Source organism: Cucurbitaria berberidis, assembly GCF_010015615.1.
Source record: "Cucurbitaria berberidis CBS 394.84 unplaced genomic scaffold K460scaffold_7, whole genome shotgun sequence".
Classification (NCBI taxonomy): Eukaryota; Fungi; Ascomycota; class Dothideomycetes; order Pleosporales; family Cucurbitariaceae; genus Cucurbitaria; species Cucurbitaria berberidis.
In genome coordinates, this window is record NW_024468941.1 from 12094 (window position 1) to 31031 (window position 18938).

Genomic DNA, 18938 nt, shown 5'->3' on the forward strand with positions numbered 1-18938 from the left:
ACTTATTATATATATAGTAAACTAAAATGCTGCTTATTGCACGTGCAGTAAACTAAAATACTGCCTATTATATATATAGTAAACTAAAATACTGCCTATTACACGCGCAGTAAACTAAAATACTACTTATTATATATATAATAAACTAAAATACTGCCTATTATACGCGTAGTAAACTAAAATACTGCTTATTATATATATAATAAACTAAAATACTGCTTATTGCATACGTGTGCAGCAATATTAAAACTCTATAACTAATACTTTTTTTAAAAATATTTTACAAATTATATATTTTATATAAAATTCTATACTGTATTTAGAATTAAATTATAGCTTTTTATATTTTAATTTCTTAGGTTTTATCTTTATTAGAATACTACAGATTTAATTAGGTGTGTAGAAAAGTATATAAAAAAAAACTCTAAATTTCTCTATATTAAACAGCTTTAATAGGCTAAACCTAGGCCTTTTTCTACAATACTAAAAAAAGAGCTGCCTACTAGTTTTTATTATATTATAAAGTACTAGTTTACGTTTACCTACAAAGGAATATTAAACTATATATATTTAATTAATACTAAATTTAAAGAAAATTATTTTTTATAAAGCTTTATAGTTTTTAATAGTATTATAAAATTAACTTTATAGTATAATTAGTTTTATATAAATATAGGGTATATATAATAGAAAGTAATTTAGTAAAAGTAGTACTAATAAAAATTATTGCCTTTTCTAAATTGCCTTTTATATATTAAAATATTAATATAAGTTTATTTTTAACTATATATTGCTTATATTACTTTAATCTTAGTAGAAAGTATAAACTTAAATAATATTTATTTAAACTTAAACTAACTTACTCTTGCTCTAGCAATATTAGCAGTTTTAGCAATATTAGTAGTTTTAGCAATATTAGTAGTTTTAACGCTATTAGCAGCTTTAATAATATTAGTAGTCTAAATAATATTAGCAGTCTAAACGCTATTAGCAGCTTTAATAATATTAGCAGCTTTAATAATATTAGTAGCTTTAATAATATTAGCAGTTTAAATAATATTAGTAGTTTAAATAATATTAGTAGTTTAAACAATATTAGCAGTTTAAACAATATTAGCAGTTTAAACAATATTAGTAAATTATAAAATTTAATATTAGCAGCTTATTTAGGGTGCATAAGCTAGTTTTTTTTTAATATCTACTAGGTATTGCCTATCCTATATATATTAGGCACTACTATAGTATTTGTTATAGCTTAGGCTTTAGCCTAAGTTTTAGTATTTACAAACTAAAGATTTTAGTAAATTTTAGCAATAAATATATATATAAATAGCTAGAAATTTCTATACTTCTTTAAAGTATATAATACTATTATTTATACTTAGAATAAAATAATCCTAAAGCTAGTTTATAATAGTATCTAATAATATAATACTTTTAGGAATTAGGGCTATTTAGTATAGTAGTATATATATAGTACCTAATACTGCGCGTAGTTTATACTACTAATATTAAAAACTATTTAATATAGTAGTATATAGAAATTAGAGCTATAGTTAGTTTATACTACTAGTATTAGGGCCTGCAGAAGTCCTTAATAATATAATACTTTCTAAAATTAGGACTACTACAACTACTACTTAGTAAACTACTACTACTACTTAAAATAAAAAATTAAAAGCTAAAAATAAAATTATAAATTACTATAATAAAAAAAAAATAGTACTATAAAGCTAATATAAAAAATAAAGCTTATAAAATAAAGTATAAAAAAAATAAAAAAAAAGTATATAAAAGTAGCTTTAAAAATAGAGTAATATATTACACAAGCAAGTTAGTTGCCCAGTTAAGTTAATTATAATGCTAAAATTTTACTAAAATTAGTACTATACACAATAGTATAGTACTATAAAAAACTATAGTAGTAAATTATAATAAGCTAATTTATTTAAAAATTATTTTTATTTTTTATTTATATATTTGCGCATTATGCCTAGCTTTACTATAATATTTATAGTACTTTTAAAAAAGCTTACCTGCTTTAGTATATATTTGCTTTTTTACTTTTTTTTTATTACTACGCGCTTTAAACTTTTTTAAAATTATTAATTAAAAATTATTTTTTACTATAAAAGTTTTTTTTTTTTATACTTGCTTTTTTTTATATAATTTTTATTATATAATAGTTTTATTAGCTGCTTAAAGCTTAGTAATTTTTTTTATACTAATATAAATTTATGCGCAACTATAGCTGCACTTTTTAAAATTTTTTTAAAAATTTTAATTATTAAAGTAAAAAAACTATTTAAGTACTTTTAAATTTTTATTTTAACTAGCATTAATTAAAACTTAAATTTTAAAGTATTGCTTAATATTTTTAATTTTTAAAAACTGTTTTTAATAGTAAGTAGTAATAAAATATATAATTAAATATTAAGCTTTAATATTATAGCTTTAAAATTAAAAAAAACTAGACTAGTGCTTTTAAAGCTACTTAAAATATTATTTTTTATAATAGTAGTATTAAAAGCTAGTTTAAAGTATAGTAAAAATTTAATTTTAGTAATATAGTTAATATTATTATATATTAGCTTTTTAACTTAGTACTTATACGCTTTTTTTAAAAGTATAAAATAATTTATATTAAGTAGCTATAGTAAGTGCGACAAATATAAAAGCATATAAAAAGTAATAATTTTTTATTTTTTATAATACTATTAGAATTAAACTAATATATAGCTTTTATAACTATTAATAATAAGTAAATAATAAATACTAATAACTTTTTTTTTAGTATACTTATTAAAGTGCTTTAACTACTTAAAAGTAAGCTTATTTATTATTTAGCTATTTTTAAAAACTACAATAATTTAATTATAAAATAAGCTATTTTTTTTATATTAAGCTAAAAAGTAGTTCTTGCCTATAAAAATAATAAAAAATAAAATAGCTTACTTTATTATATTAATGCTTTAAATTACTATTACTTACTTTTAATTACTTTACTGCACTATTTTTAGCTATCTTTAATAATTAGCACTTAAAATAATAATTTTATATAATATTTAGCCTATTATAAAGCCTATTTTATTAAAGTTGTATATATTTTTATTTTAAATATTATATTTAGCTTTTATATTTTTTATAAGTTAAAACTAGCTTTATACAAGCTTAGGATTTTTATATAAAATTTTTTAGTAATTATATTTTTAAAAAGTTTTAATATTAAGTTATAAATATTATTTAATAAATATACTAGCTTAATTTCTACTAATAAGTAGTTGCCTATATTTAGCTAGTAAAATATTAGCTATATTATTTATAGTAGCTAGTTAAAGTAGAAATTTTTAGTTTTTAAAGTAAAGTATATACTAAGCAATTATTTTTTTTTTTATTAAAAAAAGTTTTATTTTATTAAACTTAGTATTATATTATAAAAGTTTTCTTTTTAGTTAATTACTAAGTATTATTTAAAAAATGCTATAAATTTGCGCAGCTTTTTATTAAAAAAAATTTATATTATATTTTAAAGCTTAAACTATAAATTATATTTAATTTTTTTTTTAAAAAAATTGTATATTATTGTATTAAAGTATTGTATTTAATAGTAAAAAATTACTAATTTTAGTAAAATCTTAGCATTGTAATTAATTTAACTAAGCAACTAACTCGCCTGTGTAATATATTATTTAAAAAAAAATTATAAATTTTTATTTAAAAATTTATTTAAATTTAGTATAAACTATAATTATAAATATATAAAAGCTAATAATTTATAAAATTATTTAAAATTTTATTAAAAAAAATTATATTAGAATATTATAAAAATTAATAATATTGCAACTAGCTTAAAGCTTAAAAAAAAACTTTTTTTAAAAATAAAAAAATATATTATAGCTTAGGCTTTAGCCTAAGCTTTAGTATTTATAAACTAAAAATTTTAGTAAATTTTAGTAATAAATTTTTATATAAATAGCTAGAAATCTCTGTACTTTTTTAAAGTATATAATACTATTATTTACGCTTAGAACAGAACAATCCTAAGGCTAGTCTATAATACTAATAGACAAATCGCTACGTAAATGTGATGATTCGCCGTGAATTATTATGCGGGATGGCCTGCACCAAGAAATTCAGACCGGCGCACTCCTCGCCCTTACACCTCGCTCTATACACCTCGCTCTACACATATGTCTTTTCTCTGACTCATTCGTGACACGATCAACTCTGTCCCGGTCGATCTCCGGTCCCTCGCTCTCTCTCCCCAACAGAGCCATTTCCCGTGCAAGCGCCTTCCTTTCGTCCTCCACCAGCTTGGACTTGCGTTTGAGCAACTCGTCCTTTTGTTCCAACAGACCTCGCTTCCAAGTGGCCAACTCTCCCTGACCTTCCAGCAAAGGGTCAACCTTGTCGCTGAGACGGTCATACACCGTAAATATCCTTCGCGAGAGGCGGTCGCCAGCTTCCTCCCCCTCAGCCTCACACCTCTCCTTGAACTCGGTCAGTGTATCGTCACCAATGCGATGAAGATCATTGACAAGCTCTTCTTGCGCCTGAACGAGCTCGAGCCTTAGTTCCTCTAAATCTTCTTGAAACTGAGCATCTGCGGTGCTGCGCAGATCGTCGGCGTGCGACAGCGTTTGATTGTGAACATCCTCAAGCTCTTGCTTGAGGCCGAGTACGACACGCTTGGTGAGGACTGTGCCGAGGGCTGAGAGCGCTTTCGGTACGCGAGTGGAAGTCTGGCTCGAGGCCGACTGCGATGACGGCGACAACGGGGCGGAGAGGAGATTTGGCAAGACGTCTTCCAATGCGCTCGGCAGGTATTTCGATACGGCATTCTGTACGAGACCCGGTAGGACTGTATTCAATATACCAGGCAAGATATGCAACACAGCACCGTGCACCGCTTGCTGAACATCCAGCGCAGTTGTCGTGACACTGCCCTTCTCTGCTTTGCTTGGGTGTATATGTGCGGGATTGGATTGGGGGAGGACGGTGCGTTTGCGTGTCGGAGGCGATGAGGGTGCGCTGGTCGAGGCTATACATGATGAGTCAGTCTTTGGAAACTCATCGGACTTGGATGTACCCGCCTTGACGCTTGTTGCTAGCCGCGATGTACGGAGGTGGCTGCTCCTCATCTTCGGTTGTTGCGTCGCTCGCGAGGGCTGCATCGACAGGCGCAACAAGATGGCTAGAGAACACATCCTCGCGCTTAAAGCATTGGGAATAGTAGCGATGGACTGGGTAGCCGGAGAGCTGCTCGGGTTGGGCTACCAGCTGCTGGAAGGTAGCTAAACATTGGGGGGGCAGCCAGCTGTAGTCAAATACAATGTGAAGCTCCGTAGCATTGGCGAGAGTTACAAGGTGCTGGAACCGGTCCACAAAGCCAGGTTTGGGTGCTAGGGATGCTGTGAGAGGACGCCATGTTGGGCAGCAACGCTTGAGCTTGAAGGAGAGCCGGCGGATGTCTGGCCTGGTGGAACGCGCTATTCCAGACAATGCTTGATGGAAACCCATGGGCCTCAGGGAGACGGCGCCAGGAACGAGGTTTTCAGCATCGTACTGCAGGATGATGAATGTCTCAGCACCATCGAAGCCTTCAAGAATGGTAGACGACTGCAGCAGGCATAGCGTGGCCTGCGCTCGCTTCTCATTATATTGGAACTTTAGTGACAGAGGCACGGGGGTAGCAGCTTGCAAGGAAACATAGGCGAGCACGTCAAAACCGGGTCTGGTAATGGCAGCCTGAGTCATATTCTCTTCTAAGCTACGAAATTACTCACCTACAAACTCCCCTTTGCAACGATCGGATGATGAGCAGCAAAGGAAACCCACCCACCCGGGCTTTGCTTGCGTCAGGCGCAAAGAGCAGCCCTGACTCTGCGAAGGCGAGACGAGACAGTGCCGAGGCGTGCAGAAGATGGCAAGCCGTCACTCGCGAACCACTGGCCCTCACCGACTTCGCACTGCTGGCGCATGCAAGAGTGTCACCCCTAAACCGCGCAGCGACCAGAACCAGGGCTGAAAGCCGTGGACACTGTGAGGCCGCACGTCAAAGGCCTTGTGAAGTTCGCAAGGATGGTGTACTGTCGCAAGCTACGAGCAGGCGACGAGGGTGAGTGGGCAGCAGACTCGAGCGGCGGGGATGGAGGAGTGCGAGGTATGAGAAGCGCGGGGTTGAGGAGTGCGAGGTATGAGAAGCGCGGGGTTGAGGAGTGCAGGGATGAGGAGCGGTCGTGAGTTGCGGGTTGCGTGGACTCGAGGTGTCGTGGTGGAGCGTTGGGGGTGGGAGAAGCAGAGTTGAACTCGAGAGGTTGGGCGGCTTGGCACGCGGACAAGCTAATCCGCGACAGACAATCACGTGGCTTGCACGCTACATCTCCTACATAGTGTCGCCTAATATTACCTCCACGAGACTCTTACGAGTAGGGTCCTGTTCGTGCCTAGATATATAGCAAGCCTAGAAGAGAATATAAGCTGGAGATTTTATACGCTTTTAATTAGACGTAATAAGCTTCCAAAACTGCTCTGTATCGAAGACATAAGCCAAAAGACGGGTAAAACTGTGGCTTAGGTAATGGCTGATTACGCCCCGCCACTATACCCCGCAAAACGGTCCCTTTCGCGACCAGCATCACCACCTCATCAGCTTTTTTACATTCCAGAACGTTCGAGATTTGGCTACAGGACGATGCCGGACAATCGATGACGAAGAAAGCCTACCAGTCGGTGTTACAGTGGATCTCGGTGCGACTCAAGACGCGGAAACCATGCTAAAGATGGAGAGGGCGCCGATGATGGCATCGGCGACGACGCCGACCCCTCCATCCCACCTCCGACATATTCTCCCCGCTTAACTTCTCAATTCGAACTTGAGCATACGCAAAAGTTTTCGTAGTTACTCAACTCAGCAATCAACTTCTCAAAATGTCTCTCGGTAGGAAAGTTACTTTGAACAGCGGCAACGCCATCCCGTAAGGTCTTCACAATGCTTTCCCGACAAACTAAACTAACCACAGTTGACAGTCAATTGGGCTTTGGTACCTGGCAAGCTGAGCCTGGCCAGGTTGGCGCTGCCGTCCTCGAAGCTCTCAAGGTCGGCTACCGCCACCTCGACCTTGCTAAGGTCTATGGCAACCAAAAAGAGATCGCGGAAGCTCTCAAGAAGGCCTTTGGCGGCGAAGTTCCTGGTCTCAAGCGCGAAGACGTCTTCATCACCTCCAAGCTCTGGAACTCCCAGCACCGCCCAAAGGATGTACCAGCAGCTCTAGACGACTGCTTGGCCGAGCTCGGTCTCGACTACCTCGATCTGTATCTTGTCCATTTCCCCGTCGCCTTTGATGAGCGCACCGACCCAAACAACAGCCTCTTCCCCTTACAAGACAAGTCGGATCACCCCGACGGTGACGTCAAGATCCTCGATGATGTTTCTATTGTGGATACATGGAAGGCGATGACACAACTGCCTAAGGAGAAGGCACGCGCTGTTGGCGTGTCGAACCACACAAAGGAGCACTTGCAGGCTCTGATCGATGGCACTGGCGTTACCCCGGCTGCGAATCAGATCGAACGCCACCCACGACTTCTCCAGCCAGAGCTTATTCAGTTCTGCAAGGAAAAGAACATCCACATAACTGAATACTCCGTAAGTGCTCTTCTCGCCACAGGTTTAATCACACCAGGCTAATGCTACGACAGGCCTTCGGCAACAACATGCTCGGTCTTCCCCTACTTGTTCAGCACGATACCGTCAAAGAGGTCGCCAGCCGTATTGGCGCTACTCCTGCGCAGGTTATCCTTGCCTGGGCACAGGTGGGCGGACATAGCGTCATCCCCAAGTCGGTCACCGCATCGCGTATCCAGGAAAACTTCAAGGAGGTAGAGCTCTCCAAGGAGGACTTTGAGAAGATTGAGGGCATCGGCAAGAAGGAGCCGCGCCGCTTCAACATCCCCTACACTGCCAACAAGCCTCGATGGCCGGTCAACATCTTCGGTGAGCCCGACGAGCTGAAGGCTCCCCACAAGGTTATCGTTTAAAAACTAGATGTATGGCAATAGAAGTCACAAGGGCTTTTTTCCATATGCATAGTAGCACCAAAAAATAGATTTCAATTGTACACATGGGGTACGCAACAAAATCGAGTTTAACAGTTGGCTCTCATCCGCGGAGCAATTTCATCTACAGCCGCCATCATGATAAGACCTACGTCGCAGTTTCTAGAGCAAGATATCAAGCTTTATATTTTTCGAGTGTACTATGCCTATCGCTTTTAATGAAGGTAAATAATACAAGTGCTGCCCATGTTCCCATGACCAGTTACCTCAACACGGAAAACTTCTTGGGGTCAACCTTTAAAGGACGCCTAGCGAGTTCGTGTATACGATTAGTTTATGTACTACTGCATTAGACGTTGGGACAAGGCGGGGGGATGCAAGACATGCTAAGCCTTCTTCGAAAGCTTGGATCAGGAAGCAGATAGGTGTTGAAAGCCCGCTCATCCGTAAGTTCTATGAGAAAACTTCGCTATTAGTACTTCAAGAGGTCTACTATAGTCTTTTAAAACACACGCTTTTCATTTCCTTGAGCCAACGACTTGCAACAGAGGCATAGTGCGACGATGTGCTAGTGGGGCGCCTTGTTACAGGCCCTTGCACCCTTGTCCAAGAAGACCAAGGTCTAGGCCGGCTTTTAGACCTGAAAAGGTCAGGGACAATCGGAAACTATAAGACAATCAGTCGGATCTTCATTTAAACGCTGCATGGAATTTATGTCGACTTTAATAGCTGCCTGTAGTTGTACACCTAGGTTGCATGGTTGAACACAAAGGGTTATTTCCTTGGCGATCGTGAAACGGAACGCGTGGATCTAAGCGACCGCGCGGCCACGCGAGTTACAAGGTTTCGTGGACCATCCAGCCTCATTCACTTTCGTTCTCTCTACAATCTCTCTCTCTCAACGTCAACGCTTCGACTGTTCACCGTCAATGTATATCAGGTTTTCAAAGAAAACACTTGTTAGCATTCTACTTCTCCAGCCAAAAGTGCACGCATGGCCATAGTTAGCCCCCATGTCCAACGAGCGTGCTTACGCGTCGATAATCGGCGTCTTCTATAACTTCTTCAATTCTCACAAAACTGAGCGACAGTATATACAGAAATGATCGATAACAAATCACACCAGTAGAAGACAACAATCCGCGGCAACACATCCCCACCGACAAAGTTATGTAAGGTTCCTAACGTAATCGCCTAGTTCTCATGCTTTCTTGCGCAAGTCCGCTGGACGAGTCGGCGGGGCGCTTCTAAGCGTAACTGGAACTTGCCCCGAAGATGTATCGTTCCAATAAAGCTCATACACCCCGTTTCCAACTGACAAGCCAGACCAGAGTGTCTCGAGTCCACCATTGCGTCTGTTCATGGCAGTCAATCCGTAAAACAAGAACCCAGAAGTAATTACGTCAGTGGTAGAGTTCGTAGCGTTGAGGAATCCAATTCGACTATCCGAAGACGAGGATCCGGGCACGAAGAGTGTCACATTGGACCAGCTTGGATTTTCGCTACCGTCCAGACCTGTCGTGTTCGGAGAACCGAGCCACATATGGTCATTCCGAGGCGAAACTATTTTGATGAGTTCAGTGGGTTGGGATCAGGACAGGAAACCTTCACTTACACACTACTGGAGCAGCGTCGGATGAGTTGAACTGGGTCAAGTCTCCCACATATGCGTATCCTTTGAAGAAGTAAGCTTTGGATAGCATCCCCAACAATAAGACTTACCGTCCGCATTAAATAGCTCAAGCCCACCAATATCTTTTCCGTATGCAAACAACGAGAATTCTGAAGGGGTTGCACGCTTTTGAGCAGCTAAGACTAGCGAAGGTGATGCAGCAAGTGCGGCAAGAATGAGAAGAGTCATTCTGAGAGCGATTGTTGCGGATGATCACGTTGAACAGGTTTTATGAAGTTCATCTTGCCATGAGGGTTGGATCGATCTTTTAGATGTTTTGAGCGATCTCTTGGCTGCCTAACCAGCATTGCCTACGTAATGCTTTCACATGTATCTGAATTAGCCTTATCATCTTGCAGGGGATGGGGAAAGGAGACTCGAGGCCATTACGGCGGCGGCTGACGACGGGCACACCCGTTTTAGCGCACGCCATTTTCCTTCCAGCTTAGCGATGATTCGATTGCGTTTTATCTGGATATCATCCTAGAAACAGAATATATTGCGGTATCAAACCCAATGGATGATTGGTAGATGTTTCATCAAGGTAGCTTATCTGGACTTCATCCTTGTGAGATGATGTGGCCAGATCAGAATACATCGGAACTGAACTAAAGCAGTTGGTCAATATAGTGCTCGCCGTAGATCCCCAGTGGTGGAAACGCGTCACGGGTTCATGCAATACACTGCCGATGCAGGCGGAGCGTCACTTGACTTAGGTAGTGATCTCCATCTCAATCATATTCAATGCCCCATGTTTCGAAACATTGTCAATAGTTCAGTCTCTGTGCTGACTGAAGTGAAAATGCTACTACGCGCCCACAGCCCCATTACATGCAGTACGCGCAAGCTGCAGTGCTATCAGCTGCAACTGCACGGGGCTTCACCTCGGGGAATTTCCTAAATGAGCTGTGGCTTTGAATTCGCATTGAGGGGAACATCGGCATCCAATTTGAGAACTCTGATACGAGCTTTAAGGTCTTACAATAGGAGATGAACATAAATATAGTAGTGTCCGTTGTTATAACCACATTCATCATTTGAGGCATACAATTTTGTTCGCTTTGTTCACACACACAAAGTAGTCAAAAGTTTTACTCAGTCTACTTCACAGGTGGCCACTCTTATTTGCTGTTCTTCGCATTTTACTTCGGAGCCTCACATCTCCACAATAGCTATGCTCTTAGACCTTAGTCATTTGAGTGCTTACGCCTCCTTCATTTCCGCCGTGGCGGCGATTTCCTTGCGTCATTCGTTTCTGCCAAGTTCCTCGCGCGAGCTTCTTCCACGAGCAGCTTGCTCAGGAAATACAGCCACTACTCGTTCGGAGTGGTGCGACTATTCCATCGATACCGACTACAGCTCTGGTAAGCTACTTCACCGCCGCTTGCAGGGTCGGATGAATACTGACTTATTTATTCGATAGAAGCGCCAGATACCGGAGTCACGCGTGAATATTGGCTAGAGCTCACCGACGTAACAGTTTCTCCAGATGGTGTCGCACGCTCTGCCATGGCCGTGAATGGCTCGATCCCTGGACCGACGCTCTTTGCGGACTGGGGCGATACAGTTGTAGTACATGTTACCAACTCTTTGACCAATTCCCTGAATGGTACAAGCCTTCATTTTCACGGCATTCGGCAAAATTACACCAATGAGCAGGATGGCGTGGCCTCCATCACGCAATGTCCTACGGCTCCCGGGGGCTCAATGACATATACATGGAGGGCTGTTCAGTATGGATCGACCTGGTATCATTCACACTTTGCGCTACAGGCATGGCAGGGCATCTTTGGTGGCATAGTGATCAACGGCCCTGCGACGGCAGATTATGACGATGATCTTGGAACGCTGTTCCTCAATGATTGGGACCATCAGGCAAGTGTCCTCACTCCAATGCGGTTCATCCCCTTAGATTTAGTAATGGTCACTAATTTAGCCCTGATTCTAGACCGTCGACGAGCTATACATCAGCGCCGAAAGCAACGGACCACCGACGTTGGAAAATGGCCTTATCAATGGCACCAACACGTATGATCAAGGAGGCTATAGATACAACGTATCTTTCACTTCGGATACCTCGTATCGCATCAGGCTTGTGAACGCAGCAGTAGACACGCACTTCAAATTCATGATCGACAACCACACCATGCAAGTTATCGCAGCAGACTTGGTGCCCATTGAACCATATGAAACTGACGTCATCAATATTGGAATGGGTACGTACTTGATTGTGCACAGGTCAAACAAGATGCTAAATGTGTTTCAGGTCAACGTTACGACGTAATAATCACTGCCGACCAAGGATCAACTGCAGACAGCTTCTGGATGCGAGCAATCCCACAATCAGCATGTTCAGACAACGACAACTCGGAAGATATAAGGGGTATCGTGTACTATGGTTCCTCTACTTCCACGCCCTCAACATCTGCCTATGACTACGAAGATAGCTGCGATGACGAGACCGACAACCTAGTACCATATATCTCCAAGACCGCTGGATCCGAAACAACGAACATGCTCGAAACGGCTACTGTTGGCTTCAATGACGACAATCTCTTCCGCTGGTATCTAAACAGTACTACGATGGTTGTCGAGTGGTCAGACCCGACACTGCTGCAGATTACTAACAACGGAACGACATATGAAACCTCGAATGCTGTGCTGGAGCTTCCAAACGCGAATGAATGGGCCTATGTTGTTATTGAGACCACACTTGGCGTGCCCCATCCAATTCATCTTCATGGTCACGATTTCTATGTTCTTGCTCAGGACTCAGGAACATACTCGTCATCAACTCCACTCAACTTGAGCAATCCACCGCGCCGGGACACCGCCATGCTGCCAGGCTCCGGATATCTAGTCCTCGCTTTTGAGACAGATAATCCAGGCGCGTGGCTTATGCATTGCCACATTGGATGGCACACGAGCGAAGGGTTTGCGCTACAGTTTATCGAGAGATACGATGAGGTCGCTGCGATTACGAATGCGACGGCTTTGAACAATAATTGCAACAACTGGAGTACGTTCCAGACTAGCAACTCGATCGAGCAGGAAGATTCCGGTATCTGACAAAAGGAAAATGGCAGCTGATCTTCTTTCACTGGCTACCCAAGTTCTTGTACGGCCAATGTATGGTCTTCTTTACTGATTCCTTTTATTTTACATGGGAAGGTGACTACAGCTCTAGATAGCCTGATGGTAATTGCGCTATCTGTTTGACAAAAGATTACTCCGTGTAGCGCATGATATAATTCTACAATGCTCTCTGGTTAACAAGCTTCATCATTGACTGTGACTTCAACGTGGCAGTGGGAAATTTGAAAGACGGACCTTGTGGCTTGATGGCGGCCGTTAATTGCTTGCTCACACTACGATACTGCTATGTCACCCAAATATTTCGTGAACCTAGATGTGGATTGGTCATGAGCTCGAAGGTATTCATCCATGTTGTAAGCTTAATGTATAACAAGATATGCTTTTATCGAATATCTTTGTTTCCTCTGGCGGCGAGTAACTATATTCACTCAATAACAACTCAACGTAATGATAAAGAACGGTTACAACACAACTGAATACTACTTGAGGTGTTTCTACACAATAGGAATGTTTAGAGCTTCTCTCCTCGACTTCGAATTGGGATCCAAGTACGGCACTTCCCCGATGCTCGACGCACGAACTCCGGTTCGATTGCCCCCAACAAGATCAGGCTGTTGCTGTTAGTATGTTATCTATATAGCATATATGTAAACTTACGGTAGCAGCGTGCCAGACGCAGGAGTTGTTCCAAATCGCAGCGGCATTCTTCGTCCACTTCATCCTCGCGATGCAATCATGGTTCCTAGTGATCAATCGCATGATATATTCTCTAATCATCTGATCTTCGTAAGCATAAACGTCGTTGATCTTTGTGACATGTAATCCAACCCCGGCAAAGATGGCCTTCCAACCGGTAATCCTATTTGTCCTCACAACAGGATGCTTGGGTGCAAACTCATCTCCGACGTTGAGTGGAGAGCCACGTGGGGACATAATCTCGTAGCCACTAGCGGTGGCGGCAGATTTGAACACTGGTTGCGCGCAGGTTGCTGTAAGAGTTTCGAGGTACGAGCGGAACGATGGCGAGACGCGGTCATAGACCTCGTAACCAGAACACCATAGGGTATCACCACCATGGGGCGGGGTTTCTTCCATCTTGAGGAAACTGAAGTCTGATGGTACGTTCTCAAAAGTAGAGTCGCTGTGCCACTCCCGGCTCAAATCGCGTGGCTCATCGGTGGTTCCTGGACGCTTTGCCATGGTTTTGTATATCTTCTTTTGGGCCTCGGAATTAATTACATAGCTGTACTAGTAAGTATATGCTGCAATTGCCATATGCGATACACACATGTTCTTGTCCGTGGAACCGTCTGGTAGACTCAGGTTTCCAGGATCTCGGTAGATTGGATGTACATGAAGACCATTCTCATCTGGTCGTCCACTATACTTTCCGAGCAGGTCGCAAAAGTTCTTCTGGTCTGAAATATTCAGGTCGTCTTGGTCTCTAAAAAACACTACCCCGCGTTCGGAGATGACGATTGCAAGGTCTCGGATCTGTTGCTCTGCGTTTTCGGACTTCAAAATGTCGCTGACCTTTACAGTTGGGTACTCTCGCCCGATGATAGGTGTAATCTCGAAGAATGAGAGGTGATCCAGAGATCCAGAGTATGTTAGCGGCGTTGGGCAAGATCGACAGGAGGTGGGTATTCCGTTATAGGTAGGGCCATTAAGCGCCGCATTGGTCACGAATTCGATTGCGGAAGGCATGGCGAAGATGGGGTTATTCGGTAGACAAAGGAATAAGCTCTAGGGTTAGCTGTCGAAAAGGCTTCGCTATAGCATGCGCTTATACATAATTCAGTGCGGGGTATGACAATCCGATTTTAGAATGTGTTGGGGCAGCTATTCGGTAACGTTCTGGTCAAGGATCTAACCAAGGCAATGTACAAATGCCGAAGAGAAGCCAAAGAGGAAAAGGCTAGACACGGTTGTAGCGAAAGCTTATCATGCTCAAGTATCATTGATACGATGCACGCCTAATGCCCCACATGATCGCCCCGCATTCTATACCTTCCACATACCTTGATTGTGCGTTACTGAAAACAGCCACCTCGCGCTCTAGGTATACCCTCCGCTCCAGGATCTATTCTTGAGTTTCAAATTCCACGCTTGAGTTGTGGTGACCACGGTTAAAGTATCATTTTAGTCAGTAATGCTGGTCAGACGGTTGCCTCCCTTCCCTCCCAACCCCTCATGTCTGAGGATGCTGGCTCAAAGTCCTTAATATTATAATATATGCACGTCTTTAAAGGGTTATTTTCGAAACGATGTAGTTTAGTTATTGCGTTGAGGAAGTGCACCTCTGGGTAAAAGGACATATGCAATTGTATTGGTATTGTACGGTCTCCTGATATAGAAATCAGATCTCCTTAGCAGATATCCCTCAAAATCTTTCTCACGCAGCGAGGATCGAAATGTAGTATAAAGTCAGGTTTCGGAACGCTGACAATCATGATAGTTCCACCACAACAGGTGCACCTATATGCCCTGCTATAGAAGGACATAAGCTAGTATTTTAAGATCGTGTACACATATGCGAGACGCGTGTTGGAAGAGGCTTGGCTTCTAAGACAGACTGCAAAGTCGTCGACGCTGATACCGTGCTCTTCTGGGAAGACTTGCTGGACCGAGGCAGAACAGATGTAGTGGCAGATGCAGGAACCGAGGTCGTGACATATGCTGACGTTTGAGCAACAAGGCTTTTGTTGGATGAAGTAGTAGAGGGCGTGGATAACGTGGCGGAATTTGACGCGGAAGAATTGGAGGATACCGCATCAACATCACCTACATCTAAATGATGAAGCAAGGATCCCCATCCAAGCCCATCATAGTGGCCGGACCCCTCGCCCCATGAGCCGGCACCGCCTTCGAAGCCCCCCATGGCTTTGGTGGTATAGTTCTTGTATAGCTCTGTCCATGGTGCTTCCAAGCCCTTAATTTGCACGTAATGTGCGTATAACAATTCCCACGTGGGCCGATGCGCACCTCTGGAAGCTGGGCTAACGGTGGTATAGGAGACAATGCCATTGGTGTAGGGTTCGAATGGCACGTCGTTGCCTAGATTGTATCGAGCATAGTACTCCGCGCTGTGAAGGAGGATGAGTCGAGGAGATTCTACGGGAGAGAAGGACTTACCCAAGCAAAACTCGGCTGCTATTGTAGCCATAGAGGTCCTTGCCCTGATTCCACGCCTGTTGAGCAACGACGCCGAACAGCTGAAAGTCTAGACCGGTATGACCTTGATCTCGTCCCGCTTCTTGGGGCTGTCCCATGATGGTACCAGTTCCTGGTTCCGAAACAAGGTTCGAAATGCCGTTGTTCACCGCGCCATTACCCTCACCAGTTTTGAAATACTCCACTGCGAAATCGAAGAGCGTAGCGTTGTCAGTATAGATTCCGAAAGCCATCGCAGATGCCATGTTGCACAGCTCCCAGTTGGCGAAAAAGTGTCGAACATTGTGCTCCGATGGGGCTTTGTGGTTGAGGAAAAAGAGATTCTTGTAAAGGAACGTCTTTTCAAACATCGTGGAGAAAGCTGTAGCATTGCCGCTGGATTCGAAAGGAGCATGATCTCGTAATAGCTCCGCCGCGTTCACTAGCTGATATCCTTGAAGTCCCGCCGTGAGGTACTCGTCGTCGCCAACGTCAAATTCTTTGAGTTTTCGGCCCCAAGCTCCGAGGATGTTTGATGCCGCCTCTGCGTATGTTGCGTTGCGTTCGATTTTCCATCGAAGCGCAAGGTTAAATGCCGCAGCGGCATCGTGCCAAAGTAGTTCGGCATTGGCTTTTACGCCATTCGCCGTGTTCCGGTAGACCCCAGCCACCGCATGATTGACGTACGTCGATTGCGAGTTGTCTAAGCTCACTAGTTTATCCCAAGAAGCTTGCCAAGGATCTGCGTGAGCGGAAAGCTTGTTTTGGATGCGAGTAATGTCGGCTTCGCTCACTAGAAGACCTGGATGATTGAATGCATACGCGGAAGAAAGAAGAAGAAGAAGGTTTATACAGGTAGATAGAATAGAAGACATGATTTAAGGAGTGTGAGGCGACGGCGTGAACGAGTGAGCGCCAGCGCTAGCAAAAAGATAAATTGCTGTGTAAAAGAAGGAGGATAAAAGAAGGTAACAATAGTTGTAAACGAAACAGGCGGGTATATGTGTGGAATTCACGTTTACATGATCTTCGCAGATTAGCGCAATCAAATGACGGGTCGTAATCGAGAGATGAAAGTGGCATTACTACTAGCCGTAAACGAACAAGCGCCGTTTGAGGGTCCAATACCTAGTTCATATCTCAGGTGTTTTATTGCGTGTGCCGTTACCTGCACATTATAACGCTAGCTATCTCGCAAGTTCGCGGAAATTTTATGGATTTCAGGGTTCCGGCGTTTGAAACTGCTCTTAGGTGGGGGACTACCCGCGCTGCTCTAGCTGCCAGGGTCCGGACAAGGGATACATGTTACACGTAAAATGCTAGGTCCCCAGTTGTACAAGCCCAACATGAATTAATAACTAGTATTAAGGATCGAACAGGTATATCACTTTACGCTTAACAGAAGCTAGCAGCGCGGAAGATATCCATCTTGACGAGGAATACCCACCCAAGATATCGCGATTCCAACACATGGCTCGTTCCAGTAATTTCCGTCACCACGCAACTTTGGACAACTTTGAACTCCTTTTGTAAGCAAATTCTCCCATATAGAAGCTCTTCCACTATACGTTCCCTTAGTCGACTTCCGGCAACCAGATTCTCTTTCTCAACGCTGCGATGGCATCTTCAGAGGCTGTCTGAATATTGGCGCTTCGACATGCTGGTTCAGCAATGCTGGTGGTAGAGCTGTGTCGGTTTCAAAGGCCTATCTCGATATTGCTATTGGAAAAATTAAATCTAACAATTTATGCGGCCTCAGCGTTTGCACTGCATGAGTTCTAAAACTCTTTGCTGTCTTGCGGATCTTCCTGAATATACCGGCAGTTCATTCTATACAATTCGTTCCCACATGTCTCGCGCCCCCGCCGAAAAGCAAAAGTGCACTTTAAGAGGATTTTCAAAGCGCCTACGCCCTAGTTAAGCTATTACTAGTTTTATAAAAGTACTTTAAATACAGAAATATTTATAATTATATTAATTTTTTTAAAATAAGTTAAAATAGTTGCTAATTATAGTTTTAAATTTTATTATTATTTTTTTATAGTACTAAATATTAATTTTTTACTCTTAATAACTACTAATAAATTTAATATAAATTATAATTATATCTGCAAAAAATTACTTGCTTTTAAAATATATATAAAGCTGCTTTATAGCTTTTATTTTTTATTTATTATACTATATAATAATAGAACAAATTCTTCTTTTCCTTGCCGCCTACTAAAATATTAATTTATTAAATTTTTTTTAGCTAACTTATAATAAGCTTTTAAATAATAATATTTATAAAAGCAAGATTTTATAGCTTAAAAATGTTAGGGGGTAGCTTTAGGCAATAGTATTTGCTTTATACTACAAAAAATAAAAAAAAAATAACTAATAAAAAACTATTTTCTAGCTTAATAAATTAATAATATTTAATACTACTATTTTGCAGGTATAATATAGGTTAAATATAAAATTTTTGTATATGCACTAATTCCTAAAAAGAATAGCACAGTATTACTGTAATATTAATTTTTAGTAATAATACTTTATTATAAAATTTTTTTAGCTAACTAATATTTTACTAGTATACAAAATTTTTTTTATATATTATTATATTATAATACTTTTAGTAGATTTTTTACGCGTGCGCAATAATTCTGCATTTATTATATAATTATTATACTATATAAATAAGGCGCGTTGTGTATTTTTTTTATATAAAAATAAAAGCAAATAAATAGCTTATAGTAATATAGTAAAGCTTAATAATAAAAAATTTTTATAAACTATTATTATTTTATTGCTTTAAGCTTTTATAATTTATTTAATTTATATTTTTTATATATATACAACGTACTTACTGCGCCTACTATTATAGTTTATTATTTAAATTTTAAGTATATTAAAAAGGCGTATATATATAATACTTACTTTTTTATATTTAGCGCAGAAAAAAAATATACTAATTATA

The 18938-nt window shown here is 40.7% G+C and overlaps 6 protein-coding genes across 6 annotated transcripts; 2 read left to right on the forward strand and 4 right to left on the reverse strand.

The window, feature by feature from the left end:
* Nucleotides 1–3981: 3981 nt before the first annotated feature.
* On the reverse strand, nt 3982–6147 carry K460DRAFT_371283 (uncharacterized protein). Its single transcript, XM_040934321.1, has 2 exons — nt 5094–6147; nt 3982–5041 (listed from the first exon to the last, which is right to left on the reverse strand). Exons 1-2 carry the CDS (start codon nt 5755–5757, stop codon nt 4134–4136), a joined length of 1572 nt encoding a protein of 523 aa, XP_040782626.1. The 5' UTR covers nt 5758–6147; the 3' UTR covers nt 3982–4133.
* A 502-nt stretch (nt 6148–6649) lies between these two features.
* On the forward strand, nt 6650–8239 carry K460DRAFT_399100 (aldehyde reductase 1). Its single transcript, XM_040936224.1, has 3 exons — nt 6650–6977; nt 7030–7648; nt 7702–8239. Exons 1-3 carry the CDS (start codon nt 6931–6933, stop codon nt 8038–8040), a joined length of 1005 nt encoding a protein of 334 aa, XP_040782627.1. The 5' UTR covers nt 6650–6930; the 3' UTR covers nt 8041–8239.
* Nucleotides 8240–8964: 725 nt separating this feature from the next.
* On the reverse strand, nt 8965–9919 carry K460DRAFT_399101 (uncharacterized protein; the record flags this gene model as incomplete). Its single annotated transcript, XM_040936225.1, has 3 exons — nt 8965–9621; nt 9674–9733; nt 9781–9919. 3 exons carry the CDS (start codon nt 9917–9919, stop codon nt 9260–9262), a joined length of 561 nt encoding a protein of 186 aa, XP_040782628.1. The 3' UTR covers nt 8965–9259.
* Nucleotides 9920–10904: 985 nt separating this feature from the next.
* On the forward strand, nt 10905–12799 carry K460DRAFT_296164 (multicopper oxidase; the record flags this gene model as incomplete). The annotated part of the gene is made up of 4 exons (XM_040929615.1): nt 10905–11094; nt 11154–11611; nt 11679–11946; nt 11997–12799. 4 exons carry the CDS (start codon nt 10905–10907, stop codon nt 12797–12799), a joined length of 1719 nt encoding a protein of 572 aa, XP_040782629.1.
* Nucleotides 12800–13172: 373 nt separating this feature from the next.
* K460DRAFT_348182 (taurine catabolism dioxygenase) lies at nt 13173–14664 on the reverse strand. The gene is made up of 3 exons (XM_040931374.1): nt 14115–14664; nt 13484–14069; nt 13173–13437 (listed from the first exon to the last, which is right to left on the reverse strand). The coding sequence occupies exons 1-3, from the start codon at nt 14531–14533 to the stop codon at nt 13321–13323; spliced, it is 1122 nt and encodes a 373-aa protein (XP_040782630.1). The 5' UTR covers nt 14534–14664; the 3' UTR covers nt 13173–13320.
* Nucleotides 14665–15163: 499 nt separating this feature from the next.
* Nucleotides 15164–16977, reverse strand: K460DRAFT_322386 (chondroitin AC/alginate lyase). Its single transcript, XM_040930515.1, has 2 exons — nt 15962–16977; nt 15164–15912 (listed from the first exon to the last, which is right to left on the reverse strand). Exons 1-2 carry the CDS (start codon nt 16852–16854, stop codon nt 15342–15344), a joined length of 1464 nt encoding a protein of 487 aa, XP_040782631.1. The 5' UTR covers nt 16855–16977; the 3' UTR covers nt 15164–15341.
* Between the last annotated feature and the right edge of the window lie 1961 nt (nt 16978–18938).